Source organism: Camelus dromedarius, chromosome 11 (genome assembly GCF_036321535.1).
Source record: "Camelus dromedarius isolate mCamDro1 chromosome 11, mCamDro1.pat, whole genome shotgun sequence".
Classification (NCBI taxonomy): Eukaryota; Metazoa; Chordata; class Mammalia; order Artiodactyla; family Camelidae; genus Camelus; species Camelus dromedarius.
In genome coordinates this window covers 58845321-58866291 of record NC_087446.1, presented here as the reverse complement: position 1 = coordinate 58866291, position 20971 = coordinate 58845321, and the positions used below count along the sequence as shown (strand labels likewise).

The following is a 20971-nucleotide window of genomic DNA, read 5'->3' as shown; positions in this document are numbered from 1 at the left end:
GCACTAGGAGTCCCCCCAGCAGTGGTGAAATCCTTGCTAGGGTGTTAAATCCGACACCCTGAGAACGTGTTCCCAAGTCAGTAAATTCTTGCTCAGCCAGTCGTACATTCCGGGGCCCTGATCAAAACCCAATCCCACGAACACTTCTCTGACTTCAGCCAGTCAAGCTAGCCCATTTCCCTCATTCCTTCAGTGTACAGGATCTTTCCTCCTTTACCAAGCCCAGCATGTACTCAGCTGGATTATGCTGGGTTTAACCCTAGTCATCAGCCCGGCATCTCAGAGAGGAGCTGGGGACAGCTCCTGAGGGAAGCACCTGGTTCTTTGTGGGGAAGAGGCCTCCTAAGCGTCTTCCAGCAGCTCTTAGTGAGGAAGGGAGGCCACCTCTGCAAATCCAAGGTGTTCGTAACAAGCTGATAAGTTAAAATTCTCAGAAGCATCCATCCAGATATGCCTTTTCCATGTCTCCCCCATCAGGATCCTGAGCTTCCTAACAGGCCTGCCTGGCTAAGCATTCAAATGCCTCTGGAGCTCTGTGCCTCTAACAAGTAGATGAACATGCCACTCAACTATGTCTGTCCTCCCACTACAGAGATAAGGGCCTCTGTAACCCACCACAGAGGTAGGCCCCCGGCTCTCATACCTACCCAGGAACTGACTGGTAACAGCACTTAGACTCGCGTCCCTCCTCGAGGCATCAATACAACTTAGCATCAACCAGTCAACTCTACTGTCTTTCTGGGCATTTTTCCTCTGTATTTTTCTAATGCCTGCAACATCACATCTGCCACTGTGTTCCTCTCCACTGGGACATTTCTCCAGATCAACACAAGGGAATCTCAATTAGAAAATGAGCCACCACACTACACACAAGGTAACACCAGCCCACACCTGAAGGATTTTGAAGTCTGTGAGCTGAAACTATCGAGAGCAACAACTGAAACTCAACTCAGCAACTGAACAACTAACTAAACATCTGAAACTAAACTCCTGACTCAGTGGACTTGTGCTATTGACCAGCCTTACATAACAAAATGCATGGCCATTTCTGTGTACAAATACTATTTACCTCAGTCTCTACGGTTTGTCTACACATGATATTAAACCTGCATTCAGAAATTACAAGACACATAAAAAAGCCAGAAGAAACAACCCATTAATAAAACATAAAGTTTTAGACCAGACTCGGAAATGACACGTGTCAGAATTATCCTACAGGGACTATAAAGTAATTATGAGGCCAATGTTAAAATGTCTAATGAACAAGGCAGACAACATGAAGAATCAGCTGGGGAACTTTAACGGAACATTTTTTAAAGTAAAATAGAATGGTAGAACTAGAAAACACAGCGACAGAAATAAAGAATTTCTGTAGTGAGCTCATACACCTACTGGACAGAGTTTAGGAAAGAATCAATCAAACTGAAGAAAGGTCAACAGAAATTATCCAAGTTAAGAGCAAAGAGGAAAACGTGTGAGAAAAAAGCAGACTATTTTAGAGCAATGAGACAGTATCAAACATTCAAAAATATGTGCAATCACATGCTAGGCCACAAAACAAGTGAGGGTTACAGATCAGGAGATAACTGCCATTGAAAAGATAGTCTGTTGCTCACAGTTCCCAAGAGGAGGGGGCATGCCACACCACACGGAGCCTCATGAAGAAACACCAGAGTCGGTCAGGAGGCAGAGGGAGCTAGGGGATGATGTGGGCAGGAGACTGTTTTGTGCTTTTCATGGGAAGGACTGGGTGAGGCAGGGTAGGCAGGTTTAGGATTAGCTAATCTGAATAATTTCAGTGGGCTCTGGGTTTAGGGGCTGTCTCTGGTTGTCTGGTACCTGGCTTTGGGATGATTAGGGCAGGAGGATACTGGCCCAGACTATCAGAACTTGGTAAAGGTGGTGGCTCTGGGTATGGACTCTGGATTGCTTGGTCTGCATATAAAAGGCATGCTTGCAGGTAAGTCATTTGTTACCTCTAGGAATTAGCTGACTCTGGGAGGGACAGTCTACCCAGGGTTAGTAAGATTCTACATGTCAAAACATCAGAATAAAAAGACACGCTTAAACACAGGGACCAAATCACTGGGGTTCTATAGATCAAGTGAAGGAGTCTGCAGTTTATTCTACCTAAAATGAGAATCTATTGAGCTATTGGAGAGTTTAAAGAAGACTGACATCATCTGACTTACACTTGGAGAAAAATTACATGAGCTAGGTGGAGACAAGATATGGGTGGAACAAGAATGACTCTGATGAAGGACAATTTGCTGGACTGGGAATTTAGCAATAAAGGTGAGAGGTGGTTGCCTGGGATTCAATTGTTGATGCAGAACTAACAGGACTTGCTGAGAAACTGCATATGGAATATTAAGAGAATAAATGAATTTAAATGGACAGCCAGATTTTTGATCTGAGCAATTGGGTGGTAACAGGGCCCTTACTGCTGATGAGGACGTTTGGGAGAAGAAGAAGAGAGCTGTTTGAGACAAAGTAAGTATGAGATACCTCTAAGACATCTAAGGGGCTTCACTCTATATGTGAGAGGCCAGGGCCAAAGATGTATATTTGGGAGTCACAGAAGTTAAAAAGGAAAGTGTTTCAAGGATGAGAGGGGATCAAATATTTCAAATGCTGCTGAGAGACTGAATAAGATAAAGACTGAAAATTATCCATTGGACTTGGTAACATGAGGGCTGTTGGTGACCTTGATAAGAAAGAGTCAGTGTTGATGTAGGGACAAATGGAGAAAATGGGAGGTAAAAAGCAGAGACAGCACGTGTCAACCAGAAGATACCAGGAGCTGAGGGGAAGGCCCAGGCTATCCCAGGTAGCACCTCTGTTCTACTCCCAAATTCCACCACCCTCCCCAGACTAAAACCATTCAGAAGGCTGACTCTCTGTAAAGGACCCCACTAAGCACATCTGCAGGAACATGAGATACCTGGAGATTGATGGGAACCCTGAAACCCCTGCCATGAGCCCATGGGTAACCAGACAGGCAGTGTCTTCCCTGGAAACACTTTTCATCAAAAGCAAACCAGGCAAGGAAATCAATGTGACTTAACCACATCTCACTGTCATTAACTTCTAGAATTTTCCAGAAGCCTCTACATTTAAAAGGGAGCCAAGATTTCACATAGAGAAATGAATTACCCATGGTGAGATTCTAGACATAAGGGAGGAGGACTCGCAAATCTCCTGCCATTTGTGACCAAGGAGACCCTATGATGAGTGAGGCAGCAAACGTTGGCAGGAGAGGGAGAAAGGTAAGAGGAAAGGGAGAAGGACGCAGGTCAGCCAGGAAAAAATGAGCGCAAGGAAAGGGAAGGGGTCACAGCAGTCACGGGGGACCCCGACAGAGTCACCAGCCCATGACACACCTCAGCACAGAGATACTCAGGGAACCCCCAAGAGTCAGGGCCTCCCAGGTCCCCAGAGGGTGAGTTACAGCAGCAGCTGGAGAATAACTGTGGGCACCACCGGGGCTGAGTCTTCCAGAGGAGGAGGGAACCGGCAGAGCCCGAACCTGCGCCCTTCAGGCCCCACCTGGCTGGGTGGCCATTTCCATCGGCCCCAGGTAAGCGGCCCACACAGTGCTGGGCAGCCTTGGGCCGTCCAGGGACAGAAGTGGAAAAGGAACAGTGGGTATATCAGGGCCCACTTAGGGCCTACAACCTCTCTCTCTGGGCTGGAAGCCAATAATGGCACCTGGTCATGGGAGAAGAGTCCAGGGCAGGGTTCCCAAATCCCTACGGCTGCATTTGCAAAGATGTGATCAGATGCCACCAGCCTGGCTGGACAGGGAGAAGGGATAAGGAGGAGACAGGGAGCCTTGGACAATTTCTCCCAGATAAAACTGCACACAATACAGCAAATGCATGTATGTTCAGACCATGCAAACCTGGGTATGACATGAGTGAGCAGCTGTGCTGTGGGATCGGCCGTCCTGTGTGGTAAGTGTGGCGATCATGTGATATGCAGGTGTGAAGTGGGTCTAGTAGGGTGGGGCGTGTGTGGTGACGTGGTCGGGGTGAGGCAGTGGATAGTGAGTGCCGGTCTGCGGGATGACAAGTGGTATGTGCATCAGCTAGGCATTCATAGCCTCCATCCTGCCTATGGTCAGTGTCTGATGAAAACTTAGGACAGTCTTTTCAGGTTCCTGTTAATGGTCCTCATCTCAGAGCCCACAGATAGAGCTGGCTGTTTCCCCCTTTGCTGTCCCATATAGTCCACACACACACACACACACACACACACACACTCCCCCATGCACAGCTCCCATTAATACTTCAGACAAAACCACGAAATTTGAAAGAACGATGATGAGTTGTCTGGCTGTGCTCCCCAAGATCTCCCTGACTTAATAAAGGCTGTCCTCCCCCCATTTCCCACACCCCCCAGCAGGCTCCAGAACCCCAGCTCCCTCGCCCACAAGATGACGAATCTCCCCCTCAAGGGCCGCTTCCTATTCCTGCGCCCCTTAGGAGCCTCAGCCCCTGCATTCAGGGCTCTCCGAGCGACCAGCAGCACAGCTAGCCAGCCACAACTTTGTCCGCTCACCCTCTGCCCACCTGGCCATTTATCCACAAGTTACCTGTTGTTCCATTGATACACCCATTAATTGACCAGTTTATCCATCTCCCTGTCTCATTAAGACTTACTGAAAGCATACTTGGAGATGGAGGAGGGTCTGCATTAAAAAGGGTCACGGGAAGGGAGAAATGGGGAGTTGCTGTTTAACTGGCATAGAGTTATACTCATTTTTCAATAGAGAAAAAGTTCTGGAGATGTGTTACACAACAAGGTGAAGGTACTAACACCGCCAAACTATATGTGAAGAAATGGCTAGGATGATAAATTTCACCACGTGTATTTTTTACCACAATAAAAAATAAATTTTATTTTAAAGAGAGCCTCAGCTCCTCTTTATGACCCAGAAGGGTTCCCTGTCCTCTCTGCGAGACTTTGAAAAAGATAACTGTGGCCTCAGGGCCAGTGTCTCTCTGAAGATTGTCCCAACTCTGCCAGGATGCATGGGAGGTAAAGAGAAGCTGAAGAGGGAAACTAACGGAGGCAGAGTGGAAACAGGGGTGATGGGAGCTGAGGAACAGAGAAGGGAAGAGTCGATGACCCAGGAGAAACTTCTCTCTCCACCCTCACAGATGGTATCTTGGGCAGAATGTAACTAGGAGACAGAGGAGAAAGGCACGCACAGTGCGGCAAAGATGAGGCGGGTGAGGAGGCACAGGGCAGGGTGAAGAAGAATCGCAGCTTTACTCGGGGAAGGAGAGGAGGCTGGGATTGCCACTCGTGTCCACTTACAAGAAATCCAAAAATACATAGTACGTGGCAAGACCCATTAAAAAGTCCATGCCCTTAGCCACTTATTCCCTTGGGCAGAATTTCCAGGAGTGGGATAAGTTAATAGAAGCAAAATGAGGCATTTACAAAGATATTGTTTGCATCATTACCTAAAATAGCAAAGAAAAAAAAAAAGAAAGAATCCAAGTTGCCCTGCAGGATCTTACAGTGGAGACTCTGCACCCAGGCACAAGTAATGTCTCGTGAGAGCATGCAGGAAGATGCTTTCTTTAAATACTGGGAGGGCTGTCTGGTGCAAAAGGGCTTAGACATTCTATAAAATACTAAGAATTTAGCCAAGATCTATATAACGAAGACTCTTCCTACAGGCAGAGGAGGCCAAAGCTAAAGGGGGCTACCTCAGTAGATGGTGAGTTCCTGTCCCTGCAGATGTTCAAACAGACACTACAGCAACCTTCTAAGATGTTGCAGATAAGATTGGAGCATTGTCATGCTGACCTGTATGACCTTTAAGGTCACTTTCAATCCTGAATTGCCCTGAGTAATTATTTCTAACCATGAGGAGCAGAGAAGCTGCGATGGGGGAGGTAGACCTTAAGTTCAGCTTGAAGGATGAGTGGGATTTTAAGAGAACGCATAGTAACATGCCCTGTCGGGGGCACTCTCTAGGGAAATGCATGGAGACCTGGGAGAACAGAGTGCGGACAGCTGGTACAGCTGATCACAGGGCCCAGATAAGAGGAGAGCAAAGGACAACGTGCAACATGGCCAGTCTCTGCCCGACTCCGCTCACAGAGCAGGTCACAGAACCTGACAACCTACAAAAAGAGTTTGTAGAATCCCAAAGTGTGACACAACTGGGCAGTATTATCACACACAGTCACATCATAGCGTGGCATTCGAAATCCACAGCCCACCGCAGTGATCACTAGAGATAGGTTTGGGACAGTACCTGACTCAGTCCACAGCAGAGGTTTCTGGGTAGTTTCTTCCAGGCTGGGGTTTCTGTCCCAGGAGTACAAAGAGGGGTAGGACATGGCAGCTGCTCCATCCCTGCTCTGGAGAAAGATCCCAAGTACACACGGGAGTCGGGCCCTGCACACAGGACCCAGAGCGCAGGGAACAGTGGGAAATTCATGGAACGTGGAGTCAAGAAACCTAGATTCAAGTCATGCCTGCCACACCCTGCCTATTACCTCCAGCAAATTATTTAACCCCTTGGAGGCCCATGGTCTCATCCATAAAGTGGGGGACCCTAACTGTCTCCGTTGATTCAAGAGGGACTATATGAAAAGTGCTTTACTAAGTTACAGAAATGCTGATTGTTCCTCTATAAACTTCTCTTTATTGGCTGTGCCACAGGTCCTAGCCTGAAGTGATGGCTAATGCGAATCAGACTCTGCCTGCATTCCTCCTTCTGGGATTCTCTGACCTCAAGGCCCTGCAGGGCCCCCCTGTTCTGGGCGGTGCTTCTGGTCTACCTGGTCACCTTGCTGGGCAACTCCCTGATCATCCTCCTCACACAGGTCAGCCCCGTCCTGCGCTCACCCATGTACTTCTTCCTGTGCCACCTCTCCATGGTGGAGGTCCTCTACACCACCGACATCGTGCCCAGGACCCTGGCTGACCTGGCCTCCCCGCACCCCCGGGCCATCTCCTTCTGGGGCTGTGCAGCCCAGATGTACAACTTCATTGTCCTGGGCATCTCAGAGTGCTGCCTGCTCACAGCCATGGCCTATGACCGCTACGTCGCCATCTGCCGGCCCCTGCACTACTCCACCCTCATGAGCCAGCAGGCCTGCGCGGCCATGGTGGGCATCTCCTGGCTCGTGGGCATCATCACGGCCACCACGCACTCTTCCCTCATCTTCACCCTGCCTTTCCCCAGCCGGCCAACCATCCCACACTTCCTCTGCGACATCCTGCCAGTACTGAGGTTGGCAAGTGCTGGGAAGCACAGGAGTGAGATCTCTGTGATGACAGCCACCGTGGTCTTCATCATGGTCCCCTTCTCTCTGATTGTCACCTCTTATGTCTGCATCCTGGGTGCCATCCTGGCAATGGGTTCCACCCAGAGCCACCGCAAGGTCTTCTCCACCTGTTCCTCCCACCTGCTCACGGTCTCCCTCTTCTTTGGAACGGCCAGCATCACTTACATCTGGCCCCGGGAAGGCTCCTCTGTCACCACGGACCGCATCCTCAGCCTCTTCTGCACAATCATCACACCCGTGCTCAACCCCATCATCTACACCCTTCGCAACAAGGAGGTGACAAGGGCCCTGTGGCACATGGTGAAGAGGCAAGTCCCCTCACCCTGAAGGGACTCAGGGGTTGTCTGCTGACTCACTGTCTGCTCCTCCTCTCAGCCTTCAGGTGGACTTAAACCCTAGCCTAACAGAAACCATGCAGCACCTCAAAGAGATGAGGCCTCCTCGCAGAAGGTGTTGGAGTTAAAACAGAGATAAATCTGTATCTTATCTCCTCTCCCACACTCCAGACTCACTATCAGAGCATGAGTTATTAGACCAGGGGAGAATGGAAGGGAATACTGCCTAGGGGGAAGAACATTTAACATCTTCTAGATAATTCCGGATCCCTGAGCAAGCTGATTGCCATGGTATACCAGCAGTCGGAGGTCCATGTCAGTCATGAAGGCAGATTTCTATGAACTTGACATCCAACTAAGTGACCCACCCAGAACCCCTGGCGGAGTTTACCTGGCCCTTTGATCTAGTTTTCTCCCAGAAACACACTGCAGTCTTAGGCCCCGATGTCTTTTAGAAGAGAGGGAACTGCTACCTCCTTGAGACATTCCACGTGAATATTCTTCCCTGCCTTTCCCATCCTGGATTTCTGACCTCATCCTTAACTGGTGATAACATGTCCAGCTGGACAAGAGCAACTCCCTGGCTTCCCTGTCCTTCTCCCAACACGCACCATCAGCCAGATCCTGTGTGCTCTTAGACTAGGTGAAGCCCTGAGGCCGTCCTGGATAGGAACCAGAGAGTGGACACTTAACGGTCACTGTGGCCACCCAGCATTTGACCCTCCTTCAGTGTTCAGAGAATTTTCCACTTTACAAGTCTGCTGGGGAGAAAAAATCACCTCCCTCTGTGAGCTGAGAACATTTCCAAACCCCCACGTATGGGAGCTGGTACCACCAACTGGATGCACCGCTGCCTGACCTTGAGTAGCCCGGGCCCACAAGAGGCAGAGAGCAGCGCTCTCGCTCTCGCTCTCTCTCTCTCCCTGTCTCTCTGGCAATAGCAAAGAAGGCTGCAGCAGCAGCAAGTTTCTGGCACACAAGTGGCATCTGGTCCCTAGCGGCAGCACCACTGGTTTCCTCCACTGACCCAGTTCATGTTTGGGAGTTACTCCTGGAAGCTTAGCCTCTGACATGGTCCTCAACCCTCCCAACACTATATTTTGCTAATAAATTACTTCTCAGTTTCATCATCCAGACAGCTTACTTCTGTTGCCATCAAAAATTCTGACTGATACCATCAGCTGGGAGGCTGGAGGCAGCAGAGGGAAAACCTTAACCCTGGTGTCCTAGGAATGAAACGTCCAGCCCCCGCTTAGAGAAAACAGCTCAAAGGAACCTGGGGTCAGAGAACATCCTCAGACAGACACAGAGTCAAGGAACCAAGAGCTATACAGCTCTCCTAATCTTCAGAACAAAACTGAGAAGGTCCTTCCCTCATGGGGCTCCTAATCTAATGGGGGTGGTCATGGAGAGAAGAGAGTGAAAACAAGCAAACCAGCAGAAACATGTAATGAGTAATTACAAAATGTGCAATCATGAAGTAGAAGGTTAACGGTCGATTACAGTTCGCAGGTGTTTCTGGAGGGCTTCCTGGAAGAAGTGACTCAGTGCAGTACTTCCAACCTTCCTCCCATCATGGCACACATAGGAAGTGCTGAGATTTGAGTGACACACCAGGGTAAACAGAAGGGGATTTGAAGGCATCTAGACAGGACTTCATGGAAAAAAATTCATTGCACTTCTTGTAATACAATCATAAGAGAAATAAAGAATACAGTACTGTGGACGTTTTTAAATACTGGTTTTACATAAAAGTTACAAATAAAAATTTAAAGTTTTATAAGAAACTTGAGCTTCCTTCTTCAAACATAATTTTTACATTATACTAGGTTTTGTGTTTAAAAATTGACACAGTAAACACTTCCTGATCAAGATTTTTTAAGTATTGATTTCTTAAAATAACTATGGTCATCATGAATGAAAATTACTCACAGAAATGGGTGATAAAAAATCTAAAACCTTTTACAAAGTCATTCGAAATTTTGCAATAGCTGAAATTACACATAAATATATATTTATATTTACTAGATCTTCCTTTTCTTTCATGCACAAAGGTAGTGTTCAAAATTCTTGTTAATAATGAAAAAGAATTTCATATCCAATCATACTTTTTCACGTCAAGTGCCTCGGTGCAGCACTGTTGGAGCGCTAACATGCAGAACGCGGGGCCGGCTTAGACACCGCCACAGGGCACGTGGGCAGGCAACAGGCAAGATTCGGGTCCACTGTGGAGAGCTGAACTCTCAGGACGCCCCTCGGACTCCCCACCCTCCGACCCCCGCAGGCCACACGCTGGGCTGTGCACTGTGTTCCTCAGGCACGTGGAAGCCCACCTCCTCCACAGCTCCACAGGCCCCTCGCCCACAGAGGGTAAGGGGACACCGGGGAGCTGGCCCCAGGAGAAGACGTGAAGGCTTCAGAGCCCTTCATGGGCTGCCTCCTCCTACCGAGGCCAAGCAGTGGCTACGGCTCTTTTCTCTCAGCGACCTCAGGAAACTCAGTTTATTACTAAACCCCACTCCTTTTGGGCTTCCCCGTGAGGGTCCCAGGCAAGGCTGTTTATGACCAGATGCAGTGGGCCTGGGAGCTCCATCCTTTCCAAGAGTCCACACGTGCAGAAACCAAGGCCTGAGAGGATCACTCCAATCCGTGTGGTCCCCCAGCGTGCCATGATGCACCCGCTGGAAAGCTCAAGTTCAATAACTCACTCAGAAAATACTACGTCAGGCTGTGTGCTAGGGATCTGGGGCAAAGGGGAATAAAACACAACCAAACAGGACAGACACACCAACTAACAGTCGACTGCAGTCTCACAATTTTATATGAGACTTGTGCCAAAGACAGCAGCAAGACAGGACAGTGAGGAGCACAAGGGAAAGGTCCTAATCCAGCCTGAGAGGATGGAGCAGGCTTCACGGAGGAGGAGATATCTTAGCTGAAGTCTGGATAACAGGGAGGAGTTATCCAGGGAAAGAAGTAAGAAAGGGAATAGAATGTGCAACTGTCCATCGGTGACAAGGAGCATGGCACACACTCCAGGAACCGCAGGGTGATTATTACAGTTACGTGTGTGTGTCTGTGTGTGTGTGTGTGTGTGGTGAGCAACGGGGAAGTGACAAGAGAGGAGGGAAATGCAAGCGGTGACCAAATTTGCTGGGGTCTGAAGAGGCCCAGTGAACCTCACAGCTCGCCCCTTTGGGTTCTCCGCCAACGAGGAGAGTACACTGGAGTTAGAGAGAGAGCACACGGTCAGCTTTATTACCAGGCAGGCTGAGCTGGGGGAGACGGCTTGAACCCAAGGTCAAAATGAGCTTCCTACTCCCCACATTTACCACCACCCCCAGTTACAGGCAGAGGTTCTGTACAAACTGCTGGTCACCCCAGCGGGCCTGCCCCCAGCTCACCACCTGAAGGAGAAAAGAGTGTGTGCAGCCTAAGGCAGGCCAGCCCGCGACAAAAGCCAAAGAGGGCTTGGGGCGTGCTTTCTACAGCATCACCAGGCCGTTCACTCCTCCTCCCCTGAAGAAGTGAGTGAGGGGCTAGAGAGAAAGGCAGGAAGTGTTTCCACCCCTGTTCCCTTCTGGGAGTGGGATAAAAAATCCTTCATCTCATGGAAGACCTAAGGAGCCGGGTAACAGCTGTGCTCCCACCTCCACCCCGTACAGATCACGAAGGATGTGGGGGTCAGTTTAGAACTTGAGGACTCATCCTGAGTGGCAAGACCAGATGTGAGGGTTTTTTTAAAATCATTCTAGTGGTGTGAAAAGTAGGTAACAGCGGCAGGAAAAAGAGACATGGAGATCATTAACCAGTTTATCAGCGATGGTGCTCAGTTGCCAACAACAGATTCCAATCTGCTCATCTCAAGCAGAGAGGAATTATTTGAAGGTTGAACAGTGCACGGAATCTCCAAGCTGGGGACAGAGAGCCACGGTCCTCAGCGGTGCAGCAAAGATGACACTCAACAGCCCAGGACCCACACCACTGACACGAGGAGCTCGGTTCATACGCCACTGCCCAGTGCACACTGATGGCACTCGGGACAAGACGTCACAGCTGCCCCCTAGAGCCATCCACAGTGGGCCGGTGGGAATTCGAGGCAAAAAGTAACTGATTAGGGCCTGAACAGGAAGCACAGAAGGGCATCTGAGCCACAATGAACAGTAATAGTAAAAGCTAAGATTGTTTCAGAGCCTAATACATACAATACGAACCCCTTGACTTGATTATCTTATTTAACTCCCATAAAAACCCTATGTGGTAGATGCAGGGATGGATCCCAGACATGTGGGCCTAAAGCTTATACCCTTTGAGATGGCCCTATTTAATAACACAGAAATATAAAATTAAGTACAATGTTCATTTAAAGGAAAAAATACATTACTAAAATTAGAAAACTTTTTAAACTGGCAGATGCCACGAATGATACAATCCAGGAAAACAATATATTTTTGGTTTCCCTGCTCACCTCTGGAATTCTTTTTTTCTTATGTTTTTTGCTGTGCACTCTTTGATTGCCTTCCTATTCACAGGACAATGATTTTGTTATACACTATCTGCAAAGAGATTAGAAAGATGATTTGTCCTACCCCTTGCATGGTTGATTGAAATGTATTGTTTTAATTGGTAGTTTAGGAAAGAAGTTTTTAACGTCACAACTCATTTTTGGCAATTTTATGTGAGATTTTAGGATTGTTGTCAAATTTGATCAAACCTCTATCAAGTTTCTTTCATTATTAGCTGTAAATTTTCACAATGTTTCAAGTTTTCTTGTACAATGAATTATCTTAAGTAGTCTCTGAACTGACCTCACTCATTAGCCATTTTGCCCTCCAGGCTCTCACTGCACTAGCATATTAAATTTTCTGTTTCCTACTTTGATGTCAGTATTTATGTCTAATCAGCAAGAAATCTAAATCTTTTCCCAATGTGTTCATTTGATTCACTCTCTTCATTACTTGGATGGTGTTCAAGTGACCTATTGCTGCATAACAAACCACCCCAATCTAGTGGCATAAAACAATGATCAGTTTGTTGTGCTCTTAATTTCTGTAGGTCAGGAATTTAGAGCACAAGGATTCTCGTCTCTGCAGCACAATGTCTCTGTCATCAGCTGGAAAGACTCACTAGGTAGAAGTGACTTGAACGGCTGGGAGCAGAATCATCTAACAGTTTCTTCATTCCCACGTCAGGTGCCTGTAATGACTGGGTTTACTGACCAGAACACCTACACGTGATCGCTCCATGTGGCTCGGCCTTCTCACAGCCTAGCAGCTAGATTCCAAGAGGGAGTGTCCCCAAAGAAGACATCCAGAGCCAGCATTCCCAGAGCCAAGACAGAGGCTGCAAGGCTTCTTCCCACCTAACCCTGGAAGTCACACAGCATCATTCCCAGCACATCCTGTTGGTTACAAGTGGGTCACTAAGACAATCCCAGATTTAAGAGTAAGGGGTTAGACCCCACCTCTTGATATAGGAGGGTGACAAGGTCACGTTGCAAACGTGCATGTGGGACGGGATATACTGCTACTGCCATCTTTGGAAAACACTATGTCAGAGACAGATTATCAAGTAATCCATGAGAGCCTATACTTCATGCAGAATCTCTCTCTTCCTCTTAATAAATTTCAGCTTTTAACACAATTTGAAATTTCCATTATAATTCGTTTCTGAATGTAAGAGTAACTTCATCACTGTTATTGCTTTTGTTTCATATTTCATTATTTTCATCTAGATTTTCTCTTAGTTCTTTTACAAATAAATTTGAAGATGACAAAAGCAGATAGTTTCACATACATCCAAATCCATAAAAGTTGTTTGGGTTTTTGTTTTTTTGAGCAGAGACAGGTCTACTGCAGGGTCAGGCAAGGAGAACAGGTGGCTCAGCTCAGAAACCCAGCGCTCTAAAGTGGTTTTAATTTTTCACTTTTTAATTGAAAAACTCAAAACATCTTTTCAAATTTCAGTTAAAATGAAGTACTTACATTTAATCAAATACCCCATTCCCATTTTTTTAAAAAGAAGGAAATTAATGGTATGTTTACAATTATATATGTTCCTGCATCATCAAGGATATTTCTGACAGTTGATAACTTTTTTTTACTTAGAGGATGAAAATCAAATCCCACTGACAACTTTACAGATGTGATGGTTGGAAAGGTCTTTTGCCATAAACTAACTTCTCAATCCCTGGTTTCTCCTCCACTTCCCACATATTTTCAGTGCCCAGCACCATCAGACACACTTTTGCTGTAATAAATATCTGGTGCTAAACTTTGTGTCATAATGCTGATGATACGGCACCGTGGGTAGAAGGTGTGTTCCTGGAAGTCATTCCTGCATCAGGACAGCTGGCAGTGACTTAACTATGCACAAAAGTGACCACACAAACCCAGACGCTACCATCCCATCAAACTTAAACTTAATCTATCGCCAACTCAACTTAGACTTAGATCCAAAAGTATCCATGGTCACTTCAACATCACCCATCACAAGGGGAAATGTGACAGAGAAAGTCAGAGAGGAGAAAGACAGAAGCTACAAAAGACTTCAGTTAAAATAGATCACTTTGCAATTTTTAAGAAAACTTGGCAATTTATATTTTAAAATGTGACCATAGGAACGTAATTGCTAGCAATTCCTGGCCCTTTTAAGGAGCCCATACAAGTTTGGAGTCCCCAGAATTCAAGCTTCACAGTAAGTTCACCTCTAAGTAGGCTCTATTATTATACCAATCTCAACAGGATGAGGAAACCAAGGCACAGCGATGTTGAACAACTTTCCCTAGGTAACACAGCTAGGAAATAACAGACTTGAGTTTCCAACTCTACAGCCGGCACTTTCACTCTCTACATTATTAATTTCCCCTCTGATAATGTGAGTTTAGAGAAAGCAGAAAGATGAGAACAAAGAGCTGATGAAAATAAGCAGAACGACAGGTGGAAGGTTAGTGGCACAGAGGAGGAGAAGCAGGACAGCCTCGGCCACCAGAAAGCCACTTCTCCTCATCTGGACCAGATGTGCAAATACTGAGTAAGAAAATGCATTTCTTCACTACCTTGTAAGTGGAAAACACTCCAGAATCAGTGCAGGGACAGAAGTTAGCCTTTCTTGTCTTGCCTCAGAGTCACACCAGCTCTCACTCTGCACCATCATTTAATCCACACCAACCTCAGCATCTCATTTTCCTCTAGGAACCACACCACTTCAAAGCTGACAGCACCTGGAGAGAAGCACACAGCAGGTATGCTAGGTGTACGCTCATACCAGAGGGTAGGAGATAAGCCCCCTCAAATTCAGAGACCCGGCACCTCAGTGAAGGTTCTCTGGAAATGTCAAGACATCTCCTCAAGTGTTAAGGACAAGCTGCCTCACCTTTTTCTCTGTAGGGTAAGAAAACAACCTCCTGTGGGTCTCTGGATTTGGGAAGCAACATACAGCCCATTTGGGTGTGCTGCTTCAAACCCTCTAGCAGATGTCTCACAAGTCAGAGCAAGAAAAGGCTCTCTAGCTGGTCCAGGCTGCAGTTCTGCCATCTGGACCTCCTGAACACCCAGCAGACCCGAGGATGCTCAGCATCATGGCGCTGGAAGCTCTGATAAGTCCAAGAGGCAAATCACAGGTTTGGGAACCAAACCCAGGTTTTGAGAGCCACGCCTTGGCCTTTGGGGCAAATAATCAGTATCCTTTTGTGAAACTGTTCTTGGGCTCGTTGTAGGCAACAGTACATACTGAACACCTGACCACTGAAGACCAGGTGACCATCTATTGAACTCTTTTGGTCACCGTAGATTGGACATAGCTGATCCATCCAGCCTAAAATTAGGAATTTCCAGTAGCACTTCACCAACAAGCAGAAGTGCTGAATTCAGACAGGGCCCAAGCACACGTCCTGAAGACACAAGAAAGTTGCGTCTACCTCCTTCCTCAACAAATCACACCCAGTTCGTTCTTAATGGGCCTGTGAATAGAACGGCCATAATGGCAGGAAAGGAGGCCGGGCATGGACTCCACAAAAGCAGCTTCTCCTCACCAGCCAACCAACTGACCCCACCGCTGAGATTCCACTTTGGTTTTTTTTTCATTCAAATGTTTCATTAAAAATGTTTCATACATATTGTGGTTTGGTGGGGTTTTTTTGTTTTTGGGTTTTGTAATTTAATTACAGTTGATTTACAATATTGTTTTAGTTTCAGGTGTACAGCTTCAGATTCTTTTCCATTATTATTATAAGGTCACAAGATATTGAATATAACTCCCTGAGCTATACAGTAAATCTGGTTGTTTATCTGTTTTGTATATAGTGGTGTGTGTATCTGTTAATCCCGTACTCCTTATTTACCCCTCCCCCTCCCCCTTTGGTAACCATAAGTTTGTTTTCTACATCTGTGAGTCTTTTTGTAAATAAGTTGATTTGTTGTTTTTTTTTTTTAGATTCCACATACAAGTGATATCATATAATATTTCTTTCTCTGCCATTTACTTTTATTTGGTGGTTAAGAGCTTTGCGAGAAGACAGAACTCCCCCATCGTCTACAGAAGACAGTAAGGCCAAAATACTGGCTTTCCCTAAACTCTAGCAGCCAAGACACACGCCTGTGACCTTAGCTAGTCCCCGAGGATGTATGTGCCTCATACTTCAAGTCAGGGGCAAGTGATGCAGAGAGTAAAGTTCACAGTTCATCTTGGTGACGGCAGTGGGGGCACCCAGGACCTAGAGGCGGCAGCACCACACATGCCAAAGAAGCACCAAGAACCAATGGTGGCCGTGCCAGCAGCATCCCAGCCAGACCACCCCTGTGGTAAAAACTTGACTTGGCTCGGGTCTCTGGGTGTCTCTTGGTTCCAGATCGTTCCCTAAGCCTGGTCCTCCAGGATTCCTATCAGCTCTGCGACCAGCGGAGTCACTTTTTCTCCCCCCAGAACTGCTCACTTGCTACCCCGTTCCCTTCCTCCCAAGGCCCAGAGGAAGGGGGGCCACATGCCCCCTGCGGAGTTGCCTGCACTCAGCCTGCACCAGGATTTCCGCATTTCCAAATCCCTTCTCTTCGAAAAGTCCACACACAGCTTCTCCCTGACGTAACACAACGTAACACATTTTCTTTCGGCTTTCCTGCAACTTTGGGAGAATCCTTTTTAGTGGAGAAGGTCCCAATGTTTTTGTTGTCAAGTTAATCCTCGGCCCACTCACACGGGCGGTACACACGTCCCAAGGCGAGTCCACCCCCCACAGCGCGGCTGCGGGCGAGGGAAGGCGCGGGGACAGGGGGACCAACCCTCGTCCCCCCGCGGCGGCCGGGCCCCGTCGAGGGTCGCGGGGCTTTCTTCTCACCACTGAAACCCCAACCACCTCCACGCTTACCTCCGAGGCCCGCAGGAGGCCTTAACAGCGGCGACGCTTTCTTGTCCGGACGACGCTACCGCTCGCAGGAGATGTGCCGTGTAAAACGCCGGGGACGCGCGGAGGAGGCCGGGTTCGGCGGCCCCGCACCGGCGGCCCCGCACCGGAGGCCGCCGCCGCCCGGAGTCCGCCACCGCCCCCGAGGTCGCGACCCCGCGCGTTCGGGGCGAGCCTGCGGGGAAGCGGCGGCGGCACAAAGGCGGGCGGGCGGGGGGCGCGAACCCCCGGCCCCCGGGCTCTGCGCTCACCCCACCCGCCCGCCCCGCCCGGAGCCGCCGCGCCGGCGCCCGGGGCCGCGGCCCGTGCGCCCAGAGGCCGGCCTTCCGCCCCCAACCCCGCGCGGCCCCGCCCCTCGCGCCCCCTACCCCTCGCAGCCCCGCCCCCCCGCCCGGCAAGCCGCCCTCACGCCCCCGACCCCGCGCGGCCCCGCGCTGCCCCGCGCCAGCCTCTGCGCGCGGGCCCCGCGCCCCCGCCCTCCCGCTCGGCCGCTCACTCGGCCGCCGCGGGTCCGGGTGCCGCGAAGAGGCATCTACGCCAACGGCCTCCGGCCTACGCTGCCCCGAAGTGTTTAAGACATCTAAAAACCTCAATGAAAGTTATCAGTGAAGTTCATAGAAACGCAAATGATAGCAGTAGCACTCCTACTATTAATTATCTATTGGACAAATATTTCTTGAACATCTACTATGTGCCAGGCACTAGTCTAGGCACTACGAAAACACTGGTAAACAACACAGGCAGCAACCCTGCCTTTACGGGACACCCCCACCCCAAACTCTGCCCGGTAAACTGCCTCTCCTGCCTCCCACTCCCCTCCCATCGCTGAGAGACTCGCCGTTTACACGTGTCCAAGTCGTGCCTTGTTTTTCGCTGAACAGCGTAAATAGCTGACCCAAGCCATGTCAACGAGACAAAACAAAAAGATGGTAAAAATTAAAAGTAGGAACAAAGGAAATAAAGAGAAAGAAAATAAATGTTAACAAAGGAAAAAGAAATTAGGGGTATAAAATGGAACCAGAAATAAAACTTAAAAAGGCAAAATATAAGACCTACGCCCTTCCTAAGGGTGGGCTACGAGTTTGGCTCAACAGCGAACCCCAAAAGGAGAGTGCGGTCAGTCCCAGAGTTCACAGTGTCCGTGCGACAAAGCAGAGACAGGCTGCTCAGGGCAGGACAACCATTCTCGGAGCCAAGACCAGACAGAAGGTTCCCCCAAGGACACCCCTAGAGAGATGACTGTGCTGCACGTCCTTACCGTTGCCTTAGAAGTGAGTTTCTTGGAATGGCTTCTAATAACGGTCCTCGACCCAGGGGATGCCGTCACACCAAAGGACCTCAGCAGCTGTGGGGGAGACGGGAGGCAGCGCGCGCCCTGCTCTGTCCTGCCGGAGCCTCATCTGTGCAGGAGCGCCCCGTCTCGGTGTGACTGACGTTTGGAGCCAGATCATCCTTTGTTACGGGGGCTGTTCTTGCCTTGCAGGACAGTCAGCAGTATCCAGACGTCCCTCGGGGGACAAGATCACCCCCAGTTGAGAACCACTGATAGAAGGGTAGAAATCATTCCTTTTATTTCCTTTTTAATATGGAGCGGCAAAGAGGAACTTGGTTGCATTTTTATTATTTTTTACAGCTTTATGAGTATAATCTGTGTACCCTAAAATCCCCTCATTTTTTAGGGTTTTTTGGGGGGGTTAGTAATTAGGTTTATTTATTTATTTTAAGAGGAGGTACTGGGGACTGAACCCAGAACCTCATGCATGCTGAGCACACACTACCACTGAGCTACACCCTTCCCTTACAATCCACTCAGGTAAATTACGCAGTTCAGTGGGTTTTAGAATACTCACAGGACTGTGTAACTGTCACCACTATCTAATTTTAGAACAATTTTATCACTTCAGAAAGTAACTCCTTACCCCTTAGCAGTCACTTCCCATTCGTCCCTCCCCCTAGTGTCTCCTCCATGGATTTGCCTCTCCTGGACATTTCATATGAATACAGTCATGCAGTATGTGGTCTTCTGGGCCTGACTTCTTCCACGTAGCCTGACATTTTCCAGGTTCATCCACATTGTAGTTGTGTCAGTATTTATATCCTTTTTATTGGCACATAATGCTCCACTGTATGGATGTATCCTATTTTATTTATCCATTCATCAGTTTTAGGGGGTTTGGGTTGTTTACTTTGGGACTACTGTGAATAACCCTGCCATAAATGTTCATGCACAAATTTTTGAGTGGAGATGTGTTTTCAGTTCTCTTGGGCATATACCTGGAAATGGAATTGTTGGTGTGGTAGATTAATATTTTGACCAATTGCCAGTTTTCCAAAATAGCTGCACCAATGAATGATAGTTCTAATTTCTCCACATCCAACTCAGTATTGTCTTCTTTTTATTTCAGTCATCCCAGTGGGTATGAAGTGGTATCTCGTGGTTTTGATTTTCATTTCCCTAGTGAGTAACGATGTTGAGCCTGTTTCTTGTGTTTATTAACCATTTGTTTATCTTCTTTGAAAAAATGTCTATAAATCTTTTCCCATTTTTTTTCAATTGGGTTATTTGGCTTTTTATTGTTCAGTTACTTATTACATTTGTTTTTAATTGCTTTTTTAATTGCTATTCTTGTTCTTAATGGTTTTTTATTGGGGGGGATTAGGTTTATTTATTTTTTAATGGCGGTACTGGGGATTGAACCCAGGACGTCGTGCATGCTAAGCACACGCTCTGTCACTGAGCTATACCCTCCCCACTATTGTTCAGTTATGACTTCTTTATAAATCTGGGATACAAGTCTCTTATCAGATAATGGCTTGCAAATATTTCCTCCTATTATATAGGTTGTCTTTTCACTTCATTGATGGTGCCCCTAGAAGTACAAAAGGTTTTCATTTTGATGAAGTTCAATGTACAGATGTTTACATCTATAAATTCCCTTCTTTGGTGCATTGGTTATTTAGGAACATATTGTTTAATTTCCACATATTTGTAAATTTCCCAAATTTCCTTCTGTTATAGATTTATTTAATTCCATTGTGGTCAGAGAAGACACTTTGTATAATTTCAATCCTTTTAAATTGATTGAACCTTATTTCTGGCTTACTATGTGGTCTGTTCTGGAGGCTGTTTCATGTGCACTTCAGAAGAATGTGTTCTGCTGCTGGGGGACGTGGTCTGCAGGCGTCTGTTAGGTCTTGTTGGTTTACAGTGTTGCTCTGGCCTCTCTCCTGTTTTCTTGTTCAACTTCCAGTAATGAGAGCAGAGTGTCAGAGCCTCCAGCTGTCACTGCTGATCGGCTGTTTCTCCCTTCAGTTCTGTCTGGATTTGTCTCCTGTGTTTTGAGACTCTGTTGTTGGGTGGCTGTACTAACATCAGACAAAAGGGTTTAAGACGCAAGTTAATACTAGAGATAAAGAAGGCTCTTGTAATGATGAGAGATTCAATGTATCATGAAGGAAATCATAGACATTAAGTGGAAATAAATGAAATAGAGAATGAAAAAAACCATTGAGAAGATCAAGACAAAAAGTTGTCTTTGAAAAGGTCCACAAAATCGACAGACTTTTAGCTAGATTGAACAAGATAGAATCAAAGTATTAAAATGAGGAATGAAAGATGGGACATCACCACCCAACTTACAGGGGGGAAAAAGGATTGTAAGGGAGTGCTCTCTGTCTAGAAAGTCCACGTTTGGCCTTCCAGGGGAACATCCTTTGATCGCTATTTTTTTCCCTGTATATGGCCCGGTTTTTTTGCATGTCTCACAATATTTTGTTAAACTCGACATTTTAAATAGTATATACAGCAGCCCTGGAACTCAGATTGTCATCCCCTCAAGGATTAGTGTTGCCGTGTGTTGCTGCTGCTGCTGCTGTTCATTTGTTTGTGACTTTCCAGAAGTAATTCTATAGTCTGTATTCTG

The 20971-nt window shown here is 47.4% G+C and overlaps 1 protein-coding gene and 1 non-coding gene across 2 annotated transcripts in view; one reads left to right on the top strand and one right to left on the bottom strand.

The window, feature by feature from the left end:
* The window catches only part of LOC116156299 (uncharacterized), a 60340-nt gene extending 43147 nt beyond the window's left edge, over positions 1-17193 (bottom strand). Inside the window, exon 1 of the transcript XR_010382951.1 lies at positions 17013-17193. This is a non-coding gene — a transcript (uncharacterized LOC116156299). The remainder of the gene's footprint in view (positions 1-17012) is intronic.
* On the top strand, positions 6704-7643 carry LOC135322485 (olfactory receptor 10P1). Its single transcript, XM_064491279.1, is given in 2 exon segments — positions 6704-6775; positions 6777-7643. Coding segments are annotated over 2 exon segments (939 nt in total).
* Positions 17194-20971: the final 3778 nt, after the last annotated feature.